The sequence below is a fragment of the Bison bison genome, unplaced genomic scaffold (genome assembly GCF_000754665.1).
Source record: "Bison bison bison isolate TAMUID 2011002044 unplaced genomic scaffold, Bison_UMD1.0 scf7180017864508, whole genome shotgun sequence".
Taxonomy (NCBI): Eukaryota; Metazoa; Chordata; class Mammalia; order Artiodactyla; family Bovidae; genus Bison; species Bison bison.
In genome coordinates, this window is record NW_011495064.1 from 16,317,573 (window position 1) to 16,343,469 (window position 25,897).

General features: G+C 41.4%; 1 protein-coding gene across 1 annotated transcript in view; it reads left to right on the forward strand.

Moving 5' to 3' along the window:
• The first annotated feature begins 565 nt into the window (after positions 1-565).
• Positions 566-25,897, forward strand: part of LTBP1 (latent transforming growth factor beta binding protein 1) — a 379,548-nt gene continuing 354,216 nt past the window's right edge. Inside the window, exon 1 of the mRNA XM_010829829.1 lies at positions 566-681. Within this exon, the coding sequence (XP_010828131.1) occupies positions 596-681 (86 nt within the window). The 5' untranslated portion in view covers positions 566-595. The remainder of the gene's footprint in view (positions 682-25,897) is intronic.

Here is a 25,897-nt window from a genome sequence, read left to right on the forward strand (position 1 = left end):
TCTTTGCTGTTTTTAGTGATTAGCCTAGATGTTTACCCCAAATAAACAATGTGTATTTAAATTAACAAAGGCAAAAGGTATTCAGTATTTTTACCTCCAACCAAAATAGCAGAAGGCTGTAGGATGCTTACATTTGGATCACTCCCTCCAGAGGTCTGGGCTGTTATTTTTCAACATTTCAATGGAAAAAACTTTAATTCTATAAATTAAATGTTGTGTAATTGCTTCGTATAATTAATGCTTATTTAGATCTTCCCACGTATTGACCCTTTTTTCTTTTTGTTGTTCACCATTACTACTTATATTTTAGACAGTCTCTTTGAGATAATTTTTTCTTAAAGTGCCACTTCCAGAAAATCTGGTGGTGAGGGTCTTGATTTCATTGGATTTTTTTTTTTTTTTCCTGGATGTGCAGTTGTAGTTTGACAACTAATGTTTTGGCAAGCATTTGAAAGACTTTGTCCCATAGTCTTCTGACTTCCCTTGTTAATTGTTGATAAATCAGCTGGTCCTTGGCCTGGTTCCTGTTCCTTTATAGGTAATCTCTCTTTTCTTTTTGGATTTTAAAAATTTATCTTGCTTGGGATTTATTGGAATGGGAGGACTCATGTTCTTGCCTTTTGGAAGCTTCTTAGTCATTTTTTTTCTTGGACTGTTGCCTCTTTCCAGTGCTCATTTTATGTAAGTGTGGTTAGACAACTGTTAAACGTTCTCTGAATTTCTCCTTCATATGCTCCTTGTCTCTCTGCGCTGCACACGGGGGTCGTCTCTTCTAGTTTACTAATTCTCTATTGAGTTCTACCATACATGCTGTCATTTTTGGGGTTACCCTTTTCAAATGTTACATATTTGTATATCTAAAAGTTTTGTTTTGATTTCTTTCACTTCTCCCTAGTCTTTAAGTCTTTTATCAATTGTAATTTCAGTGTCATCATTATTTACACGCGTTCAATAGACTAGAATCGTAAGCTACAGAGTATAACAATATGCAGTTGTTACTGGACTGAGACTGCAGTCTGATTTTTGTTCTGATTGTGGCCGATGGCCTCATACATCGTGTGCTTTCAGACTGAGTAAACGTTCACCAGAATTTTGCTTCTAGAATTCCTTCAGATCCAGTTTTGAAGATACGTTCCTACAGAGACCTTTGTATTTGCTTTTAACCAGTTTCTGGGGGTACCTACAATCCCGGCCCACCTTTAAATTTGAGTTGCCATTGTTCTGGTCACTCAGGTTTTTTTCTTTCTTCCTTTTTTCAGGTATTTTTAAATTTGGCTGCTGAAACTGCCTAAAGGCGGATTTATAATTAGAAATACTCACCCCAGATTATTTTTGTTACTGTAACTTCATGTTTACCCAGAGCCCAAGCTGACACAGGCACATATCTGCGTAGTCTGTCTGTCGGGTGGTTTTCTGGGGTCACCTACTGAAAGTCTTTCTGTTTGGTGTGACGTGGGACCTCTTACCTCGTCTGGCTCCTGGGTCTGTCCCTGTGCCCGCGCAGCATGTTACAACCTGCAATCTAGGCATCCAGAAATGGCAGATATCCCTTCAGGGCAAATGCCTCTTGTGGTGCCAACTCATTTCCCTGGATTCACGCTCTCAGGTGTGTCTGGCTTCTCAGAATTTCCCTTAGTCCGCTGCCAGCTCACCGGTAGTTGGGTATTTTGTGCAGCAGTTTTACTTGTCCGATACTGGCAGATTTTCTGTAGACATCTAACCCTCTATTCTGCCGGAAGTAGTGATCTGAGTTAATTTATTTTAAAGAGCTTTTGTTCTGAGAAATCAGAAACCTAATGTTTGGAGGATAAACCTGAAGGTCCCTGTGCTGCAAGCAGCTCATCTCAGTTGAATAATTATACTCTAGGTCTTTGGAGAGATTCGTACATTCTTGTCGTTTATGGCATGAGGAGTCTTATGGAAAACCCCCTCTTTTGTGTGTGGGTGGGGAGCCTCATCCAGCCAAGCAGCTGATGAGCCTGAGGGACCTGCAGGCTCCTCTGGGGCCGCTTTCCCCGTGTCAGCCCCTTGGCACCCTGACAGGGACACCTGAGCGCTGGGCTCTGCCTCCATTTCCTGCCCTTTGTCTTTTTGTCTCCTGCCCAGTAGTTAAACCTTGTCTCCTGTTGCTTCTTTTTGCTCGATAGTTTCATTTGGGCATTTTTAAGCACTCACAGACATGTACTTTTAGAGTCCTGATGAGTGTATTCAAAGATTAAATTGGCCTTTGTGTGTTATAATCCCACTCCTCTCTTTCAGGGTTTGACAAGAGAAAACTGAAGTACTGTTTATTATTAAACAGGGAGGAGGAGGAAAGAGCTCATAATTTTGGAGTAGGAAAAGGGCAGGCACATAGTTGTTGCTTCTATTCTAGTGGCATCTGACAGGAGAAAAAACATAACTGCCCTTACGAGAGAGTGGAAGAAGCCCCATGGACATATATGTTACTGCCATTCCCTTCTCCAGACATACATTGCTACTTCTGAATTAGTAAAATCACTGCAGATGGTGATTGCAGCCATGAAATTAAAAGATGCTTACTCCTTGGAAGGAAAGTTATGACCAACCTAGATAGCATATTCAAAAGCAGAGACATTACTTTGCCAACAAAGGTCCGTCTAGTTAAGGCTATGGTTTTTCCTGTGGTCATGTATGGATGTGAGAGTTGGACTGTGAAGAAGGCTGAGCACCGAAGAATTGATGCTTTTGAACTGTAGTGATGGAGAAGACTCTTGAGAGTCCCTTGGACTGCAAGGAGATCCAACCAGTCTGTTCTGAAGGAGATCAGCCCTGGGATTTCTTTGGAAGGAATGATGCTAAGGCTGAAACTCCAGTACTTTGGCCACCTCATGCGAAGAGTTGACTCATTGGAAAAGACTCTGATGCTGGGAGGGATTGGGGGCAGGAGGAGAAGGGCACGACAGAGGATGAAATGGCTGGATGGCATCACCGGCTCGATGGACGTGAGTCTGAGTGAACTCTGGGAGTTGGTGATGGACAGGAAGGCCTGGTGTGCTGCGATTCATGGGGTTGCAAAGAGTCGGACACGACTGAGCGACTGAACTGAACTGAGAGCTATAAATGAAAATAATACTATATTAGTTTTGAATGTGCTGTTTCCTGGGTCTAAATTCACTACTTCTTGAATCTAAATTCACAAGCTTTAGTGCTGTTTTACTCATCCCTTGCAATGACCACCTGTAGCTTAGCAGCCTGAAGGGCATGGCTGAATATACCAGGACACCAAGTAAAACATCTTTTCTAGCCAAAATTGAGATCCAGTATATTTTTGGCTGACCATTTCTAATCTCAGGCTTGTGTAAATCATTGAGAAATTGCATGTTACACTTGTGGGGGGCTATAATAATTATAATCATAGGCAATTAAATTGAGGAAGTGAGTTAAATCCTCCCCCACTTTTTTTTTTTTTTTGGTCCCAAATTATTTCTGTTTCAGGAATCTTAGTTGAAATTTGATAACCATCAGTTTAGTATGTTATTGTCAAGTGTGGGGGTTATAACAGGTTTGAAAAGGCAGATCCTGGGTCGATGGGAAGGCCAATAGTGGTTGCTTAAAGATGAGATTTTATGCATGAAAGCTTGGTTTTATGTGTGACTTACGTTGGGTCTGAACACAGGATGAGGAGGGAGTGTAGTTGTAGAATCTTGGCGTGTAGGCTAGGAATCAAGGCACTATCAGATCTGATGGGGCCAGTTTTGGAGACTGGGAGTGGCTGGCAAGAGCCAGATGCAGCTGCAGGTGGTGTGGTGGCTGACGCAGGACAAACACTCAATGAGGCTTCATCTCCTCATGTGGAAGACAATGAGCAAGGGTTACTTGATAAGCTTTGGATTTGTGATCGTGAGTACTTATTAAAGAGAGGTAATAGTCCGTGGCTGGTGAGGGTCTGCAGGCAGGGGAAGGAAGCCTGTCAGAGGGAATTGACAGGGGATCTGAGGAGAGGTGTGCACCCAGGCGCTTGGAGCAGTGGGCACTGAGTGGACTTCATCTCCAGAGAGAGCTTCTCCCAGCTGGTGAGGACCAGAGTCCCCTCCTTGCAGTTAGGGAGCTCCGAGTTCAGTGGCAGGCATGTGTGCATACAGAGAATAGTATGTCATTGTGATAAAGGTGATGGGAGAGGTTTTGCTGCAGGGCTTTAGCAGTTGAAAGAAGAGTGTACCATTTCCCACTCCATCAAACCTAAACCCATTTCAGAGTCTTCCCATAATACGGTCTCATCTACCTTTGCTCAGCCTTATTTTTCATTGCTTTCCAGCCCACATCTCCCTCTCCTCCTGGCACAGTCTGCTCACTTTTACCTCTTTCTCATCTCACCCCCATCCCTCATAATCTTTTTCTGCTTTGCTTTTGTGGTCTCTTCATCTCTCTGTCAAAGCCCCTTGAATTGTCAGGTATGATTCAATTCCTAAGAGCCTCCCTTGCACTTTGACAGTAATGGCAACCCACTCCAGTACTCTTGCCTAGAAAATCCCATGGATGGAGGAGCTTGGTGCGCTGCAGTCCATGGGGGTCGCACAGAGTCGGACACGACTGAGTGACTTCACTTTCACTTTTCACTTTCATGCATTGGAGAAGGAAATGGCAACCCACTCCAGCATTCTTGCCTGGAGAATCCCAGGGACGGGAGCCTGGTGGGCTGCCGTCTATGGGGTCGCACAGAGTCGGACACGACTGAAGTGACTTAGCAGCAGCTTAGCACCATTTATTGAGAACAGTGTTTACAACTCATCTGGTGTTTTGCATGCACGTTCTCCTAACAGGTGATGTTCACATCATTGCTGTACAATGCGGGCATGAAGCAGTTAGAACAGCCAGCTGTGGTGTGGGCAGACAGGGTCCCCAAGGTCACCTGCTGTCCTGGAGGTTATTCTTTTGGTGGTGAATTGTAGGGAGTTTTGAGGAAGGTTCCTGGTGGGGAACAGCACTTGGGAGGCTCAAGACAGCACCTATTTGCCATCTCCTGTGGAAGAATTTCAACAGTTTTACTATGGTAGCACTGTACTGATACCTACCAGTTGACTGTCAGACTGCCTTTCAACAACCCCATCGTTAACCTGGTCTTTTTATAGATTATGGAAATTTGTTACAGAAGCATCAAGTAACCTGCCAAAGTGACAGCTTGTAAGCCAGAATCAGACCTTGAACCCAAGCCTGTCTGACTACAACCAGCGTTGGAGAGCTGTTTATTACCATGTCACTTAACACAGCTGGTGGTCAGTCATCTACAGTGTGGTGTTCACCATTTTCTCTGGTCAAGCCTGTTTCTCTAGCGGGATGGGTTTCTAAAGACGGAGACCACATCTCTTCCATGGTCTGTATTCCCAGTGCCTTGTTTGGAATGGAGCACATGATAAATATCATTCATGCTTCTATTTATTCAGCAAACCCTCAGTGAACACTCAGATGCCAAGCTTTGTGTTAAGACATAAGCAAAGGATAAAAAGATATATAGGACAGGATAGTTACCCTTAAAAGACTCATCATTTAATATAAGGCATGTATGTATCCAGGAATAGCTCCATCTCTGGGGTATTGGTTCCAAATACCCCAAAATGGACACCAAAATCTGTGATGTTCAAGTCCCTTATGTAAAGTGGTGTAGTACAGTCGCTCTCTACTGATCCATCCATGGTTGGCTGAAACCATAGTTGTGGAACCCTCAGATATGGAGTGCCAACTACACACACACACACACACACACACACACACACACAAATGAAAGTATCTAGAAATAATTCTAGAGCGCTGTGATAAATACAAGGAAGGAAATTTGTACCAGACACATCTATTTGAATAAGTGAAAGTGTTAGTTGCTCCAACTCCTTGGGACTCCATGGATTTTAGCTCACTAGGCTCCTCTGTCTGTGGAGTTAACTAACCAGACTCTTCTGTCCATGGGATTCTTAAGGCAGAAAGACTACTGGAGTGAATTGCCATTTCCTTCTCCAGGGGATCTTCCCAACCCAGGGATCGAACCCAGGTCTCCTGCATTTCAGGCAGCTTCTTTACCGTCTGAGCCTCCAGGGATAGGTGAACTGGATGAGGCCGTTTGATAAGTGTATGTTTAGTTTTCCAGGAAGCTGACAGACTGCTTTCCAGTGACTCTGCTGTTTTGCTTTCCTAACAGCAGTGTGAGATCCAGTAAATTCACATCTTCACCAGTACTTGGTAGTGTTGGTTTTTTCTTTATGCCTTTCAAATAGGCGTATAGTGGTTTCTCATTGTGGCTTTAATGTGAATTTTAACAAAGATTAAAAATGTTGAGCATTTTTTCATATGCTTACTTGCCATCCATGTATCTTCTTTGAAATGTTGGGCTCATTCACCCATGTTCTTAATTGGGCTGTTGACTTTCTTATTGATATGACTGATCTTGAAGAGAACTTCCTTCTCAAGCATTAGTCAATAAGGTTTTCATTGCCTTTTGATGTAAACCATTGATAAAGTACTTCAGAGAAGATGATCTAGGAGTGATTGCCAAGGGAAACTGAAAAGGACTTTGATCCTGAGTGGCACACGAGTGGTAATGAGATTTGACGTGGCTCAATGTGGTTTTGAGGCAGGAGGACAGAGGAAAGGAGGAGAGAGGGAAGCCAGAAAGCACAGGAGGGACTTTGATGTTCAGCCTAAAAAGGAAAACGGATTTGCTCAGTTGCCAGTGGAAACTAGGAGGGTTAGAGATATCAAAGGATGGTTTATTCTGATGATAAAAGCAGTTGCACAGCAACAAGAAGAAATGCAGGGAGGCTGTGAGATGCTCAGTTTTTTCAGCCTGGAACTGGATAAGGCAAGACCAGTGGGAGGTCTGTATCACTGCGCAGTGACATCAAATTAGTTTTGTAACCCTCAAGTCATCTAAGCAGATATCAAATACTTCTAGGAAGGGTAAGGATGCCTTAATCTATGCCTCAATATTGACAGCTATACTGGCAGTTGTTTTTCCTTTAAAAATATCAATTTATTATCTGACTTACGTAAAAACTTCTGGGAAGGAGTCTGTACAATGATAAAACTCTCCCTGTCGGCTGACTTCCAGGTCCTTTGATGCTGGGGAAACCACCCAGGCTTCTTTTTCTACGTTGACTGGGATTCGAGGCCTTTGGGGCATCTGATCCCCCTTCCCTTAGCACTGTCATACACTTTTGTATATGAGTATTTTTATGGGGGTTGTTACATTGCTTTCCTCAGCCTCAAAGAGCCCTCTAATCCCCAGATGGCTGTGAAACACTGCCCTAGAGGGCGTGCTTGGCAAATTTCACTGTAGCAATGGCACAGCAAACGTTCCATGTCTCAGCTTGAAAACATTATGGCAGGAAGTCCTGCGTCAGATGAAATTAGGTGTACATTCAAGTAGTGGGACTGAGCCAGGAGTCTTTTCAGCTCTCGTAGAGGCGGCTTTGATTCTCTTCCCGACACAATTAATAATTGGCCAAGAAAATGCCTTTTAACTTAATGAAAAAAGTACCCCAGATAATGTGTGTTCTGGATGATATTTCTACAATTACAAAAACTATATTTTTGTGTTTAATAAAGATTAACCCAACTTACAGGGTGAGCCTGGTCTATGTCCTGTTCCATGATATATGGTGTGGGCTTCCCTGGTGGCTCAGAGGTAGAGAATCCGCCTACGAATGCAGGAGACACAGGAGATGTGGGTTCAATCCCTGGTTTGGGAAGATCCCTGGAGGAGGAAATGGCAACCCTTTCCAGTCTTCTTGCCGGGAAAATCCCATGGACAGAGGAGCCTGGCGGGGTGCAGTCTCCTTGGGGTTGCAGAGTCGGACATGACTGAGCATGCACACTCGCACGCACATGCTATTTATTGGAGATAAAACGGTGTACAGTGCAGTCTTTTTGAGAAGACATGGCATCCACAAGAAGAACACAAAGCCTGATGGAGACTGTTGGAAGGAGAGTGGTTTTGACTGGGTGGCAGGTTTTAGCTGTGGATGGATGGGAAGGTTGAAAGTGGGGGAAGTGGCCTTTTAGTTGGAAGAAAATGTGTAAGCACTTGCTAAGGGGAGGGAATTTGAGGAGAAATGGTCTGAGACTATTTCACATGGAGTATTTCTATTAAGGGGATTAGATACAAGTGAGGATGAGAATACAGCATAAGTGAAATGATATTTTGGGAAAACCTTGGTGGGGAGGGGGCGTGTGTATTGTAGAGACAGAAAGAGGGTTAGGGTCAGATGAGGTGACTCAGTATAGATTTATACCTGTTTTGTAGAACATCTTTTTAAATGTTCAGAGGGAAAAGTGCTTTGGACGTCTTATTAAGTAGCTGTTAAAGAAAAAACAAACCATGTGGGATAAACAAGGTAAGAGCCACATGCGGTTACCTGGTGCCATTTTGGAGTGGTGTATTCCAGAGGTCGGCTGTGAAGAGAACAGAAAAAGCCATCAGGAGTTTGGAAGCTAGGGGTTTCAGGTAACAAGTTGTCTTGGTGGAAGGAGACTAAGACCATTTATTCAGTACAAGGAGGTGTGTGACCATAATTGGTGTAAAGCGATTGAGACCATTTATTCAGTACAAGAAAGTGTATGACCATATTGGAACCCATTCCTTTGTGTGCAACGAAGGACTGGCAGGAAAGACAGAAGTAGAACCGTGATGGGATTCTGGGAGTGCAGTTCAGGAGCTCCAGATTTCTCCTGGAGGCGAGCAGTGTTGCTGGCTTCTAGGAGAGGAAAACAGGCTGGGTTAGAAGTGGTTGCAACAGTCAGATGTTGGCCTGGCACATTGCTGTCCACAGCAGCTCTTTCCAAAATGAGATGCTTGTACTCTGGACCGGTGTAAGACTTTCCACTAGGATGCAGGAAAAGTGGACATTTCACTTATACATGCTTCTGTCTGAAAAATGGGAATTAAACTTTACTGATGGTCAGTCAGTAGATATTCTGACCCTGGTGCCTTCATTGATCCGAATTAGAGAAGGTAGGGTTTACAGCCTCAGCATTTTAAGGGAAGAGTGTACTCTGTCATCATGGGGGCTGTCTTTGTTGATAGAAGTTTATCTCTACCCAATTGAAAAGATTTACAGGTTATACCATTTTAAATGGCCAAAAGGTCTTACATACTTCATAATGACATGGGGAGTGAACTTCATAATCTTTTGTACTACAGATAGTAACTGTAGCAAATTATTTAAAGGGGAGTTGTTGAATGTGGATTAAGAAGTTTTCTTGCAAAGACAGGCATTTCAAAATAGCTGGCGCTTTATACAGTGTATGGCTATGATATTATTGCCCTGTAAATACTTAATAGTGGAAAGAACATTTAAGAAATAAGTTATGTAGAGGTATTTCCATTGTTACATGATTTTCATTGGAAAACAGTAGTGTTTATGTATAAAACTCGTATCTGTGTACTTAAATCTTGGAAACAAACTCAAATCTTTCAAACAAAGATTTTCAAACTGAATTAAAACATCTTCCAATTAGTTTGCAAGATGAGTTGCCTGACAGGGAAAAAAGAAAGTTCTTTTATTTTCAAGACTGAGTAATTAGCATATGAGATTGAAACAGGAGGACTTTGTAAGAACATTTCTTTCTGTGTCTGTCTTTGTCAGGTATCTATTTTAGCTAAATAGAGAAAGACCTTGAAGCTAAATATTGAAATACACTGAATTTAGACCTTTGAGCTGCTTCATCAAAAAGTGTTAAACCGAGATTTTAAAAAAACAAATGAAACAGATGGCTATGTTATATTCACTAAAGTGTTTTTAGTGAGAACAAAAAAAGATAAATGCAGTAAAATTATTTAAAAAATTTTTTATTTCATCTTTATCTCAGCTTCCAAATTTCTGTTTGTATAATATACATATTAATGCATTAGAACATGTGTGTAATTTATAAATAACCACATATTGGGGGTTGAGCTAAGCTATTTCTAATGTGGTATATGATCATAAAAGTTGGGAGGCCATTGATGTACAGAAGGAAATGTGCTGGGAACTTACAAAATCATCTGGGTCTGGAGAGACTGAAAATTCCCTGAGACATCCCTTGGTCTTTCCTGCGCTTGGAAAGGTGGCAGCAGTGACCAGAGAGGGGAAAGAAGAAGAAGAGACAGCAGCGCCCCATAGATGGAGTGGGGCCCCTGCTCATCTGAGAGTCTGGCAGGTGTGGGCTGGGCCGTGGAGGAGCGGGGAGGGCTTTTACAGGAGTGCCTCCTCTGTGCCCCGCTGATGAGGCTCTGACTGGCAGCCGGGAGGGATGGCGGGAGAGCCTTGCAGAGGGTCTGCGTGGCTTGTTGCGCCATCTCTGGCAGCGAGAGTTTTGATCGTGGCTTCTGCCCTCACCACAGCACTGTCCGATAGTAATATGATGCAAGCCACGTATGTAAGTTTAAGTTTCCTAGTAGCCATATTAAAAAGCAAAACGATGAAATTGTTCAGTTTACTTTGTGTAACCTCATATATCGAAAACCTTATTTCATGTTGTCAATAGAAAATGAGATCTTATAGTGGTGGTTCCATGCTAAGTCTTGAAAACCAGTGTGTAGTTTTACACTTTCATATGGTTTGAACTAGCCTCATTTCAAGTATGTGTTAGGCAGAGTTAGTGCAGCTTTAAAACAGCCGCAGTCGGGAACCTTACCGTGAAGCTGAAAGTGGAGATCATCTAATCTCATGGTTCATATGTCTGACTGGCTTCAGGATCCTCTACTTCCTTCATTAAAAAAAATAGTTGGAGTCCTATATTTTAAAGAATGTGTAATTGTTAACTGACATGTTTTGATAGCCAGCATATAGGTGAATTGTGTATTCTTTCTGGAATCAATCTTTTCCAGAGAGAGAGAGACCAAGGTGCTACTACTTACTTTTTGGCAGCCACTCAGAGAATAGAAGTTATTCCATGTGTGAAAGTGACCCCATGGACTTCAGCCAGCCAGGCTCCTCTGTCCATGGAATTCTTCAGGCAAGAATGCTGGAGTGGGTAGCCATTCCCTTCTCCAGGGTACTTTCCCAACCCAGGGATCTAACCTGGGTCTCTTGCACTGCAAGCAGATTCTTTACCATCTGAACCCCAGGGAAACTCATCTCTGAATCTGTATTGTCACCTGAATGTCCTAAAAGTGGAGTAGGAGAGTATTGGTCTAGAGAAAAAGCCCTGGACTTAGAACATTTGGGGTCAGTGTTCTTCTTTGCCTCATTCGAGCTTTATAATCTGGGGCTTCCCTGGTGGCTCAGATGGTAAAGAATATGCCTACAATGTGGAAGACCCAGGTTTGATCCCTGGGTTGGGAAGTTCCCCTGTAGGAGAGAATGGCAACCCACTCCAGTATTCTTGCCTGGAGAATTCCATGGACAGAGGAGGCTGGGTGGGTTAAAGTCCATGGCAATTGCAGAGTCGGACACGACTGAGTGACTAACACTGAGCAAGTTATGAAGTTTCTTCAAGTCAGAAGATGAGCATGGTCCCTCTTACTGTGAAGTTCAGTGAGTTAAGGCAGAGAAAGTGCCATGAAAGCAGGTACCTTCATCCCAACTAACGTGGTCCTGCCATTGCTGAAATGGAGACTTATCTAGATGTACTTGTCAGTATATCAGCTCAGAGCTAGGTTTTGTTTGTGATGGCTCAGTTGCCTTTGGGGCTACTCTTGGGTTCCAGAACCCATGTTTTCAAGTTTCAGGATCTTTGTGAAGTTGCTGGGGATCTGCAGCCTTGGTGTTTCATGGGCCTGAGGATGCTGGTGCTTTCTTATCAAAAGCGGGCTGATTTCTGCTCCCACACCTTGCTTGTTCTACTAGGCTTACAGGCATCTCAGTCTGAGCAGGCCTGTCAGCTCTCCCCAGGAAATGTCAAACCATGGGCACATACGTTCATTTCCTTTTTAAATGAATACAGTCCCTTACAGTTTTATTGGAATACCAATCCATGGTTTGCACAAGCTGTTTGAATTTTAAACAGATGTGTGTGAAGCTGGGAGTCAGCTTTGCATATGTCAGTCGAGTTTTACAGTCATTGCTTTTAAGGGCATAGCCTGGTCTCAAGCTGTTGCTTTGGGTGGACAGGCTTCTGTGTCATTGCGTGTGCTTTTCTCTCCAGAACCATGACATTTCAGCCAGGACCTGGGCAGCATTCTGGCTGTCTACTGGAAAGCCATGTCATTTGGTTGTCACTGTGGGAGATAACCATGAGCTCTTATAATCCATATTTTGCTGATAGCCAAATATATGCACATGTGCTATTTGGAAAGCTTTAGGTGAAAACATGTTTAATGGTGGGCTGATTCTTTGAAAGAGATATCTGCTAATGTTCATTAAATTGTGAGCCATTCTTAATGTTCATATCTAGCTAGGATTGTTAGATTCTTTAGACATATTTAAACATTTTCTATCCAAAAGTGAATGGGAAGATATTGATGAAACAAAGAAACTCCTTTATTGAAATCTAGGAGAAGTGTATTTTAAAAAATCCAAATTGTCACTGTCTAGTATCATATGTGAGTCTCGGAGAAGGCAATGGCACCCCGCTCTAGTACTCTTGCCTGGAAAATCCCATGGATGGAGGATGCCTGGTAGGCTGCAGTCCATGGGGTCTCGAATAGTCGGATGCGACTGAGCGACTTCACTTTCACTTCTCACTTTCATGCACTGGAGAAGGAAATGGCAACCCACTCCAGTGTTCTTGCCTGGAGAATCTCAGGGATGGGGGTGCTTGGTGGGCTACTGTCTATGGGGTCGAACAAAGTTGGACACGACTGAAGCGACTTAGCAGCAGCAGCAGCAGTATCATATGTGAGTCTAGGGACCTGTTGTACTATTTTGCAACCATGCTTTTTGTTGACAATGAACTTAAATTGTCTAAAAGGAAGATACCTAGAGCCTAGATTTAGCACAAGGTAGAGACTGAGATGCTAAGGGAAATAGATTTTTTGAGGTGTCTTTAACAATAAATGGTTTTATTTTTCATAACTGCTGTTTTAGAATTACACTTTGTCAAAATCCAACATTTTGGTTAAATTCCATGGTTTTGGGGACTTTTTCAGTTTTAAACTCCAATCCCAAACTAGACTAAAAAAATTCCCCTTCTCTTTCAGTCTCTGTTGGGAGTAGGGTTGATGGAAGGAGGAAGTGGTGCACGGACTACTTTCAGTCTTCTGAGGTTTGGGGTAGGATAGAGGGATGGGTAAGAAATGAGTGCCCACTGGAGATATTTACCTTTAGTATCATACTAACCAGGAAAGCTTGAGCTATATTTGCATTAATGAGGGTAGACCAGGTTTCACTATAGTAACAAGTACAATCTCAGTACCTTAACACATTCATGTAACAGTCTGGGGTGGCCCTGTGACTCATGCTGACCCTTATCCCGAGTCAATCAAAGCCCACTTGCTTCCATTTTGCAGCCCTTCATCCTGTAGTTCTTCACTTCCAACTCTGAGTTCAGGAAAGAGAGCTTAAGATTCATACCCACTTTTTTTTTTTTTCCTGGTAAGATCTTTTAAAAGAGTGTACTAACATGTCACACAATTCATCCATTTTAAGTGTCCAGTTCATTGGGTTTAGTATATGGAATTGTCTCACCCTTGCCTATAATTGGGCTTCCCTGTAGCTCAACCGGTAAAGAACCCGCCTGCAATGCAGGAGACCCCAGTTCGATTCCTGGATTGGGAAGATCTGCTGGAGAAGCGATAGGTTACCCACTCCAGTATTGTTGGGCCTCCCTTGTGGCTCAGCCGGTAAAGAATCCGCCTGCAATGTGGGAGACCTGTATTTGATCCCTGGGTTGGGAAGATTCCCCTGGAGAAGGGAATAGCTACCCACTCCAGTATTCTGGCCTGGAGAATTCCATGTATAGTCTATGGGGTCCCAAAGGGTTGGACATGACTGAACGACATTCACTTGCCTATAATTAGAAGTAGAAAGTTCTGCTCACATGCCTATTGGGGAGGACTTACAAAGTCCTAATCTAACTTCAAGGAAGGCTGGAAATGTAGCCCCTCTAGGTGCCTGGGGAGAAGAAAATACTGGGGCAAACACAGGATGTTGTCACTGCCCTGCTTATCTTTGGTGGTGTCTGCCTGACTCATGGGGTGCTCATCCTTCCTTGCCCTACAGTTGACGGAAGGGCAGGTCTTGAAGCTCGCTTCTCCGTTCTCCGGCTTCTCCACTTTTCTCCCCTGTGCAGTCCGGCAGGGAAAGGGGCACTGATCGCTCAGTGCATCGCCTAAGCCAATGTCTGCCTAAGGCACAAATGCTAGATGCCTTCCTTGTGTTGTGGGAAATCTCATATTGCACAAGAGGTTGAATTGCCGTGTTCTCTCTTATTTGACTTTCAGGAAGATAATTTCTGCATGAGGTCATTGACTTGACAATTTTCTGCATTCCTTTCTCAGTCCTGTCCTTTATGGTTCAGTCCTGGAGTTGAAGGTGAGGAAGTCCAAGTACCTAATAGGTATTTCTGGCATTGAGGAGAGTTTTCCTTTATGGAAAATGGGAGGCTTTTCTTATTTTGTTATTCCACAAAATCATGAGTTACTGTGAAATAGTACTTTAAAATGGTGGGTGTATCTCTTAAAATATTCTCTAGGGAATATCTTTGAGGTGTTAAAATGTTTATTTGCCATATTTTAAAATTCCCTGAATTATTGGCATATTTTAATGGAGTGAGTTGATATGGATGAATCACCCATGTAGTACATTTGACTCTAAATGTTTTTTAAAAAACCCGTTTATTAATATTAATAACTTCAGTTTTACAGAAAAGTTGCAAGGATAATACTGGGAGTTCCCATGTAGTTTATCCTGATGTTACATTTTGTATAACGATGGTACATTTGTCAAAACTTAAAGCCACATTGGCATAGTGTTACAGGCTATAGATTTTATTCTGGTTGCACTGGTTTTTTCATGAATGTTCTCTCTCTGTTCCAGGATCCATTCCAGGGTGACACTTCATGTCTCCTTGACCTCTTATAATCGACAGTTTTTCAGTCTTCCCTGGACACTTTTGAAAGTATTTTGTAGGATGTCTCTCAATTTGGGTTTATCAGTGTTTTCTTATGAATAAACTAGGTTTATGGGTTTGGGAGAATACTGCAAAGGTGAAGTGCCTTTTTCATCATATCACACAAGAGTGTTTGTGAAAGAAACTTGAGTTAACACTGGCGATACTTATCTTGACCACTGGATTAAGGTATAGTCTGTCAGATTTGCCTACTGTAAAATTAATATTTCCACATTTCATACTCTGTGCTTTGGAATCAAATCACTGAATACCATCCACACTCATGGGGAGGAGATTAAGTTCTCTCTCTGGAAGAAGGAAACAGGGACGTATCTTCATGGATTGTTTGTAATTCAGGGGTTTGTCCCTTCTCCCCCACTTATTCAATCATTTACTTATGTTACTTTATCCTCATTTTATTCTTCTGGTTTTTTGATCATTATTTTGTTGAAATTATCACACCTTTGGCCATTGGGAGCTTTTTCAGCTTGATTCCTAGGTAAAAACTTAGAACTAAAAATATTTCTGTCTTTGGATTCTAGTTACTTTGGCTTGGGTAAACTTGGACTTCTCTACTTCCTCAAGTGGTAACTGTTAAATGAGCAGTATTTTATGGTGTTTCTAAAGTTCTTGGAGACTTTGTAATAATGATTTACAAGGATGTATATAGAAACTTGCCAGTATTTTGAAAGTAATGAGCATTTAGTCATGGAGTTCTACTTAGCATTGAATGTTATTATTTCAAAGAGGTTAATGCCTGTAAAAGACCATTGATTATAGATTCAGGAAATTGGAAGTGAACTTATCCTACCTCAATGGATGAGAAACTAAAGGGTCCAAAGTCTAAATGATTTGTCTGAGAAAAGCCGGGACTAAAACAACTCAAATGAGTTTTAAACCTAGTTCTTCCTATGAAATCGAGCATGTATTTTTTTTCTTTTTCAAAAGATGAATATTCTAGAATATTTTTCCAGATATAGAATTATACATAGCTGCTATATAGTAAATAATGCAAGAAGACCAATTTTGAATATCTGTATTTCAAGGTGATAGCTTGCATTAATGGAGAAGGAAATGGCAACCCACTCCAGTGTTCTTGCCTGGAGAATCCCACGGACAGAGAAGCCTGGTAGGCTGCAGTCCATGGGGTCGCACAGAGTCGGACACGACTGAAGCGACTTGGCAGCTTGCATTAATGGCACATTAAGAAACAATTTTTACTGAATTTCATATTGTGATGTGGTTTTTAGCAAGGAAAAGTGGTGTCAAGGTTTTTGGTCATGCTTTTGTTTCAAGAAATGGTCTAACGGGTCCTAATTCAGTTGTAGGTCTTCCTAATTTTGTTTTATCTTGAAACTGTCAGTTTAGTATAAATGTCCAGGCATGCATGCTCAGTTGCTTCAGTTTAGTTGCTCAGTCGTGTCTGACTCTCTGCGACCCCATGGACTGCAGCACTCCAGACCTCCATGTACATCACCAACTCCTGGAGTCTACTCAAACTCACGTCCATTGAGTTGGTGATGCCATCCAACCATCTCATCCTCTGTCATCCCCTTCTCCTCCTGCCTTCAATCTTTCCCAGCATCAGAGTCTTTTCAAATGAGTCAGCTCTTTACATCGGGTGGCCAAAGTATTGGAGTTACAGCTTCAGCATCAGCCCTTACAATAAATATTCAGGACTGATTTCCTTTAGGATGGGCTGGTTGGATTTCCTTGCTGTCCAAGGGCTCTCAAAAGTCTTCTCCAACACCACAGTTCAAAAGCATCAATTATTTGGCGCTCAGCTTTCTTTATAGTCCAACTCTTACATCCATACATGACTATTGGAAAAACTATTGCTTTGACTACACGGACTTTGTTGGCAAAGTAATGTCTCTGCTTTTTAATACGCTGTCTAGGTTGATCATAACTTTTCTTCCAAGGAGCGAGGGTCTTTTAATTACATGGCTGCAGTCACCATCTGCAGTGATTTTGGAGCCCCCCAAAATGAAGTCTGTTGCTGTTTCCATTGTTTCCCGATCTATTTGCTGTGAAGTGGTGGGACCAGATGCCATGATCTTCATTTTCTGAATGTTGAGTTTTAAGCCAGCTGTTTCACTCCTCTTTCACTTTCATCAAGAGGCTCTTTAGTTCTTCTTCACTTTCTGCCATAAGGGTGGTGTCATCTGCATATTTGAGGTTATTGATATTTCTCCCGGCAATCCTAATTCCAGCTTGTGCTTCATCCAGCCCAGCATTTCTCATGATGTACTCTGCATATAAGTTAAATAAGCAGGGTGACAATATACAGCCTTGACGTACTCCTTTCCTGATTTGGAACCAGTCTGCTGTTCCATGTCTACTTCTAACTATTGCTTCTTGACCTACATACAGATTTCTCAGGAGGCAGGTCAGATGGTCTGGTATTCCCATCTCTTTAAGAATTTTTCAGTTTGTTGTGATCCACACAGTCAAAGGCTTTGGCATAATCACCAAAGCAGAAGTAGATGTTTTTCTAGAACTCTCTTGCTTTTTTAATGATCCAATGGATGTTAGCAATTTGATCTCTGGTTCCTCTGCCTTTTCTAAATCCAGCTTGCTGGAAATTCAGTTCATGTACTATTGAAGCCTTGCTTGGAGAATTTTGAGCATTACTTTGCTAGTGTGTGAGATGAGTGCAATTGTGTGGTAATTTGAGCATTCTTTGGCATTGCCTTGCTTTGGGATTGGAATGAAAACTGACCTTTTCCAGTCCTGTGGCCACTGTTGAATTTTCCAAATTTGATGGCATATTGAGTACAACACTTTCACAGCATCATCTTTTAGGATTTGAAATAGCTCAACTGGAATTCCATCACTTCCACTAGCTTTGTTCATAGTGATGCTTCCTAAGGCCCACTTGACTTCTCACTCCAGGATGTCTGGTTCTAGGAGAGTGATCACACCATTGTGATTATCTGCGTCTTGAAGATCTTTTTTGTATAGTTGTTCTGTGTATTCTTGCCACCTCTTCTTAATATCTTCTGCTTCTGTTAGGTCCATACCATTTCTGTCCTTTATTGAGCCCATCTTTGTGTATAAACTTCCCTTGGTATCTCTAATTTTCTTGAAGAGGTCTCTAGTCTTTCCCATTCTATTGTTTCCCTCTATTTCTTTGCACTGATCACTGAAGAAGGCTTTCTTATCTCTCCTTGCTATTCTGTGGAACTCTGCATTCAAATGGATATATTTTTCCCTTTCTCCTTTGCCTTTTGCTTCTCTTCTTTTCTCAGCTATTTGTAAGGGCTCCTCAGACAGCCATTTTGCCTCTCTTCATTTCTTTTTCTTGGGGATGTTCTTGATCACTGCCTCCTGTACAATGTCACGAACCTCTGTCCATAGTTCTTTAGGCACTCTATCACGTCTAATCCCTTGAATCTATTTGTCACTTCAACTATATAATTGTAAGGGATTTAATTTAGGTCATACCTGAATGGTCTAGTGGTTTTCCATACTTTCTTCAATTTAAGTCTGAATTTGTCAATAAGAAGTTCATGATCTGAGCCACAGTCAGCTACCGGTCTTGTTTTTGCTGACTGTATAGAGCTTCTCCATTTTTGGCTGCAAAGAATATAATCAGTCTGGTTTTGACCATCTGGTGATGCCCATGTGTAGAGTCTTCTGTTGTGTTGTTGGAAGAGGGTGTTTGCTATGACTAGTGCATTCTCTTGGCAAAACTCTGTTAGTCTTTGCCCTGCTTTATTCTGTACTCCAAGGCCAAATTTGCCTGTTACTCCAGGTATCTCTTGACTTCCTACTTGTGCATTCCAGTCCCCTGTAATGAAAAGGACATCTTTTTTGGGTGTTAGTTCTAGAAGTTCTTGAAGGTCTTCATAGAACTGTTCAGCTTCTTCAGCATTACTGGTCGTGGCATAGACTCGGTCGCGTCAGTTGTGTCCAACTCTTTGCAGCCCCGTGGACTGTAGCGAGGGATAAAACACAGAAACTAACATGATATGTGTGCGTTGAAGTGACAGTGCTTTAAGGATAAATGGAAAATGGTGCCAACTTGGTACTTATACTGTGGTTTACATAAATGTAAGCATTTATCCTTTCACAGCCGTAGACATTCATGGTCAGTTGGAGTTATCCTTATAAGTGATCGTCGTTAAGTTTGCCTTTCAGCTGAAGGATGACATTAATTTCATCTTTAAAAGGCAGTATTAGGTAGTACAGCGTTTAAGAAATGTCTTGCTTGTGCCCATAACAACCTATACCATTATGCTGATGGATTTGCTACCTTGCGTCTTATTCAGTATAAAATGTGACCATATATTTTGGATTCCAGAGTCTTTTCTGGTTTGTTGAGCACACTGGTGCTTAAGATGATTTAAATTAGTTTTAATGTATTTGGGTAACCAAGCATACAGTGCTTTGAAGCCACTGGTGGAGAGAAAGAAGAGAGCTATTTCAGCCTTCCCCAGTAATGAGACCCATAAATCAAAAGAATGAACATGGGAACATCAAGCGAGTCTTGGGATCTAATTTCAAACACCTTAAAGGGACTCCTTTTTTGGTTTAGACTTGCTAGGACCATGGTGCCCAGAGTAACGGCTGAACTGAAAAATCTAGATGCAAGACAGAGAACCTCTATGGGACTAAAACAGCTGAGCCAAACACTCTCACCCTGAGCCTTCAAATTTGGGAGGTTTGTGGTTAGGAAGTCTGGGTCTAAAGAAGAGGAAAATGGACAGGGATGTATTCAGCTAGGGGTACTCACATGTTCCTGTACCAGATAGGTAAGGAAATCATAAGATGATTTTGCAGGAGGGGAGAATGTTTTTCCTTCAGCATATAATTATAGTGGGGTTTTGAAACTGACTTGGGGGCAAGAAAATAAGAGCGTAAAAGCTTTTTGACCAAGACTGAGAAAAATGTTGTGAATTTCTGTAAATAGACACATCCCTGAAAAACAGAATGCCTTCAGGACTTCAGATATGTCTATGGCAAATATAAAGACAGCCTATTCCTAGACTTTTGGCAGGCAGACTGGCCTTTCATTCAGTTCTTTCAAAAAGAAAATAGGCAAGAGAAGTTTTTGGAAAAAAAGATCGAAGTTCTTCTAGATGTTGTTGGTTCAAGCAGTGTTAGAAATTCTTCATGGTTCCTCTCTTGCAAGCTGACTTTGGACTGTGCACGTAGGCCTATTTTTAAACTGCAGGCTTTGTTTCACTCCCACATGCTTTACCCTTCTACTGTTCAAGTGCTAAAACCAGGGATTATTTAAGTTAGTTTATGGGCTGGTGCATGATGAGTTGAGAATTTGAGTTTCTGAAGTTATGAGAAGCAGGTCGAGAGGAAGGAAATGTGGAGAGAATAAATGACAATGATCATATGGATCTCTTTTCTTTCAATTTCCCCCTTTTAAAGACCTCTAGTCGTATAACACACAGAGGTATTTAGTTCTAAAATCTGTATGAATAAATGCATTTAGAGTAGATAAACTTTAGGTAATGTGTTGCTTTTGCTTCTTATCGGGAGTCATTTAAATTCAATGTATAATGGCATTTTGAATTATTTAAAAAACTTCTCTCCTGCAAAATCATCTAATGATTTCCTTGCCTATTTGATGCAGGAACATGTGAGTATCCCTAGGTGAATACATCCCTGTCCATTTTACTCCTCTTTAGACCCCAACTTCCTAACCACAGCCCTTTCAAATCTGAAGGCTCAGGGTGAGAGTGTTCGGTTCAGCTGTTTTAGTCCTGTAGAGGGTCTCTGTCTCACATTATTTTGCCATTAAAGGTTTATATTTTAACTTGGGCTTGTGTGTGGTGATCTTGGGTGTGTGTGTGTGTGTGTGTATGATGTACGTGGGGTGGAGGAGGAAGGGAGGGGAACTTAAATGCCATTGGTAACATCTGAATTTAAGATTCACTTTTTTGGGGGTGGGGAGCAGAAACGCATTTCTGATGAATAAGACTGAAATCTTTGTGGTCTTCAATAGCAAAGTGATCAGTGGGAAGAGTATTCTCATTTTTAACAGACAGGTCAGAAAGGCTTCTGGTTTTCAAGTTAAAGTATGATGTTTACATTTCAAAAAACTCCTGTTTTATAGCAGCTGGAATTTTATTGTGTGTGGCAGCTTTTTGGGGAAAAAAAAAAAAAAAGATATTTTCATAGTTTTTTTCCTGTAATGGCTCTTGGAGACAGTTGAACAAATGAAAACTGAAGACTAATTGTAGCCATGTACTTGGTTATGTCAGATCCTGTAACAATAACAGGGAACTTTTACCTGGTACTGAGGTGGAGGAACTCCTAGTTTTGGTGGGTATGTTCCTTTCACTTTGATTGCTTTGCCCATAATTATTCCCCAAAGTAGTTATGAAGTATAATTTAGTCTGTTTATCTCATGGTAGGTTTACTGCCTTGGAAGTAGTGTTCACCCATCAGTGCCTCCTGATTTCCTGATGCTTTTCAGACTAAGCTGCTACATTAGCAGTATGTTGTTACCTGTAAATGCTTTAGCACACGTATTTGCTGATCACCTAAATGTAAATTTTACAGGCACTGAAAAGCACAGTTCTTATGCACACCCTTTAAATTTTGAGAAATGTATACATGTTACCTAGGAGGTCTCTTTGTGATTTTTCCACTCAATCCTACTTTCTACCCCAGAGAGAACTGTTCTTCTCTGTTTTCATGATGAGTTTTTCCTATTCCAAGACTTTGTATAAATGGAATCATGTAGTGTGTGTACCCTTCTCTTTTACTCTCTGTACTGTTTTTGAAATTCATTCATACTGTCATCTGAATAAGTAGTTTCATTCCTTTTCACTGTTGAGTAGTATTCCTCTGTGTTAATACAGCTGTTGTTTATCCATTCATATGTTGAACACCGGGGTTGTTTCTAGTTTTTATGTGGGCATATGCTTTCACTTCTGTTGGGTAAAAAACTTAGGAGTGGAATTGCTGTGTTGTAAAGGTAAATGTTTGGTTAACTTGATAAGAAACTGTCAGGCCTTTTTCTAATGTGGTTTTACTATTTGACTGTCCCACCAAGAATGGATGATAGTTCCTGGTTCCTCCGTATCTGTGCCAACACATGATATTGTCAGTCTTTTGAATATTTGTCTTCCTTAGGAGTGTATGATGGTATCTCACTGTGTTTTGCACTTGGGTTTCCTTGATGACTAATGATTGTGAATGGTTTTTAGAGCACACATTGACCATCTATATATTTTCCTTAGTGGAATGTCTATTCAGGCTTTTGTCCATTTGTTTATCAAGTTTTTCCTTATTGAGTTGGATGTCTTTACATATTTTGAATATCCATCTTTTGTCACACATACATTGCATTTTTTCCTTCCCATCTGTGGCCAGTCTGTTAATTTTCAGTGTCTTTGAGCAGCAGTTCTTAATTTTGAAGTCTAATTCATTATTCATTTATTTTTAAGAAATCTTTCCCTATCCCCAAATTAGAAAGCTACTTTACTGTGATTTCTACTAGAGGCTTCATAGTTTTAACTTCTACATTTAGATTTGTGATTAACTTTGAGTTGTTGTGTAATGTGAGGTAAGGATCCAGGTTTTTTTTTTTCTCGTACTGATGTCTAGCTTCCAGCATCATTTTTTAAGAAGGCTTTTTTCCCTTTTGGAGTACTTTTGCACCTTTTACATAAAAAATCAGTCAGCTATATCTGTGGTGTTTTGTGGTAATTTTAGCCTATTCTCTTGATGTGTTTTGATTTTCTTATGCTAGAACCATGTTCCAAGTTTGTTCATTTTCAGAACTGGTTTTTGAAGTTTGTAGGCCTTTTGCAGTGCCACATAAGTTATAGCATCAGCTCACCCTGTTTATTTTTTAAAAGCTCAGTGGGATTACAATTTGTATTGTCTCGAATCTCCAAACTCTGGCATTTACCAAGTCAAGACTGTGTTCGTAATACTAAAACACCATTTGCTTTCTTGCTTTCATTCTATCAGGGCTGTACTATGAGTTTTCCAGAGGCTGTGTGATATAGGATATTGTAATAGATTAGATTGGGCTTCCTGGGTGGCTCAGCGCTAAAGAATCTGCCTGCAATGCAGGAGACACTGGTTCGATCCTTGGGTCAGGAAGATCCTCTAGGGGAGGGCATACCAACCCACTCCAGTATTCTTACGTGGAGAATCCCATAGACAGAGGAGCCTGGTGGGCTACAGTCCATAGGGTTACAAAGAGTTGGACTCATCAGAAGTGACTGAGCATGCATGCAATAGACTAGATACAGAATCAGATAGGAAAATCCAGCTGTCTTATATTCTCAATATTAAAAATATTTGCAGAAATGAAATTTATTTTTCACTAAAATTTAGGAAGAATGAATTTTTATAATATGGTAGCTTTTCAGTTCAGTTCAGTTGCTCAGTCGTGTCTGACTCTTTGCGACCGCATGAATCGCAGCACGCCAGGCCTCCCTGTCCATCACCAACTCCCGGAGTTCACTCAAACTCAGGTCCATCGAGTCAGTGATGCCATCCAGCCATCTCATCCTCTGTCGTCCCCTTCTCCTCCTGCCCCCAATCCCTCCCAGCATCAGAGTCTTTTCCAATGAGTCAATTCTTTGCATGAGGTGGCCCAAGTAATGGTAGCTTTTAGTGAGTGTTAATTTAAAATATTTTTTTCATTTTAAGTTTTTCACATGGTAAAATTTATTATATATAACCCACATAAATTGAAACTTCTGGGGGTGTTCAATTATTTTAAAAGTGTCAAAGGAGCCCTGAGAATGAGATAGAAAACTGTTGCTATAGATCAGTATGAATAATTGACACCTTAATAATAGTTATTCTTCCAATTCATAAGTATAGTGTATCTCTAAATTATGTTTTATAAATTTCAGATAGGCATTTAAAAATATCTTTTGTTAAATATTTTCCTAAGTGTTGTATACTTTTGACTCTGTGAATGGAATAAACCATCCATGGTTTTCTCATTGAGGAATAATACCACCTGTGTCATAATTGTACAGGAAGGATTTAAATATAAAACTCCAAGACCATTGCCTGGGACATTAGTCTGTAGATGGTGATGGTTACCATAACAACAACCAAACCTGTTAATCAGGTGTCAGGGAATTTGTGATTTGAAACTCTTGCCGAGGTCTAAGCCATTTGCCTTCGGAAAACTATGAAATGGGCAAGGTTTATCTGTGGCATCTCTAACCGGTTTTTTCTTCATTCTCTGTTGGCATCATGTCTACTCCCTCATGGATGCAGTGGCATCCTGCTTTCTGGCCACCTTCCTGAAATGGAAAGGGTGAGAGTCTGGTGATGACATGACCTTGCTGATGGATACAAATCCATCAGTGTAGATCAATGGCTAGTTGCCTGCTTTTGTACTGCCTGTGAGTAGGAATGTGTTTTTCATTTAAAAGTGACTGAAACAAATCAATAACATTTTATGACACATAATGTGAAAATTAGATCTTTTGAACTGTGGTGTTGGAGAAGACTTTTGAGAGTCCCTTGAACTGCAAGGAGATCCAACCAGTCCATCCTAAAGGAGATCAATCCTGGGTGTTCACTGGAAGGACTGATGTTGAAGCTGAAGCTCCAATAATTTGGCCACCTGATGCGAAGAGCTGACTCATTTGAAAAGACCCTGATGCTGGGAAAGATTGAGGGCAGGAGGGGAAGGGGACGACAGAGGATGAGATGGTTGGATGGCATCATTGACTCGATGGACATGAGTTTGAGTGAACTTCGGGAGTTGGTGATGGACAGGGAGACCTGGCGTGCTGCAGTCCATGGGGTCGCAAAGAGTTGGACATGAGTGAGCGACTGAACTGAACTGACTGAAAGTGAAAATTTATGAAAGCCAAGTTTCACGAGTTTTGCCAGAAGTAAAGTGTTCTGGAGCTCAGCCATGCTCATTTGTTTATAGATTGTCTGTAGCTGCTTTCTCGTGGCAACCGCAAAGTTGAGGAGTTGTGACAGAGGCTGGGTGGAACTTCCTTGTAACTCAGCACTGCCTCTCTGTGCCTTGCGAATCAGTGACGCAGGTCTCACTCAGCAGTGTCCACTGCCATGTGTATTGCTTTGCAGGGACACTGTACTCATTTATCAGTGCATATCCTTGATGTCCAAACAAGGAGAGAGGAGAAAAGTGGGCTGTGAGTGGTGTGCTTTAAAGGCAGGGTGTACACGTGAGGGTTACTTTGTTACTGATGAGATAGCAAAGCATTGCGTTTATTACATGATGACAGGGTAACTGCCCTGAAAGAATACACATCTCGATCGGCAGATTAAGCCCTCATTACAATGTACCCAATTCACAGGAATGCGACAGTAAAAAATGGGAAAACTTAAAACCAAGTATCTCATTACAGCAGTGTTTCTTCCCCAAAATAAAAACTGAGAATGAGGTGTTGCCAGTGAGTGCTTCCAAGTGGCTTGTATCTTAGCTGAGCCAGAAAAGCCATTTGATGGTGGGCTAATGAAACCATGTTTGATTACAGCAGCTGAAGAAATGTGCTCAGAGTGAACAAAATTGTTTAAACTATTAGCCTTCAGGAGGGAACAGTTGCTGAAGGGGTTGAGGACTTTGGGCTCAATGTCAATAGTTAATTAACACAGCAGATGGTTTTGGATGGTTTTCCTGGGCGCTCGGATGAGTTCACAAGTAGTACCAGTCCAACTCACTTGCTGTTTTCTCGAGGGATCAATGTAGAGTTTGAAGTGAAGGAAAAGTTAGTCTCTTTGAATAGTCTCTATAGAACAGTAGATTGTCAAAAACAAAACAAACCAGGAGAACTTGAATTCAGTACAGTCTGAAGTGGAATCTAAGATGGTTTAGGACTGATGGTGATACATGTAAAGCAGAAAAAGGCTTGATTGGATAAATCTATAAAGTTCGTGGAAAGGTAAGGTATTTAGAGCCTTTGGCCGCTGTTATCCCCAGAACTTTGCAGATGTT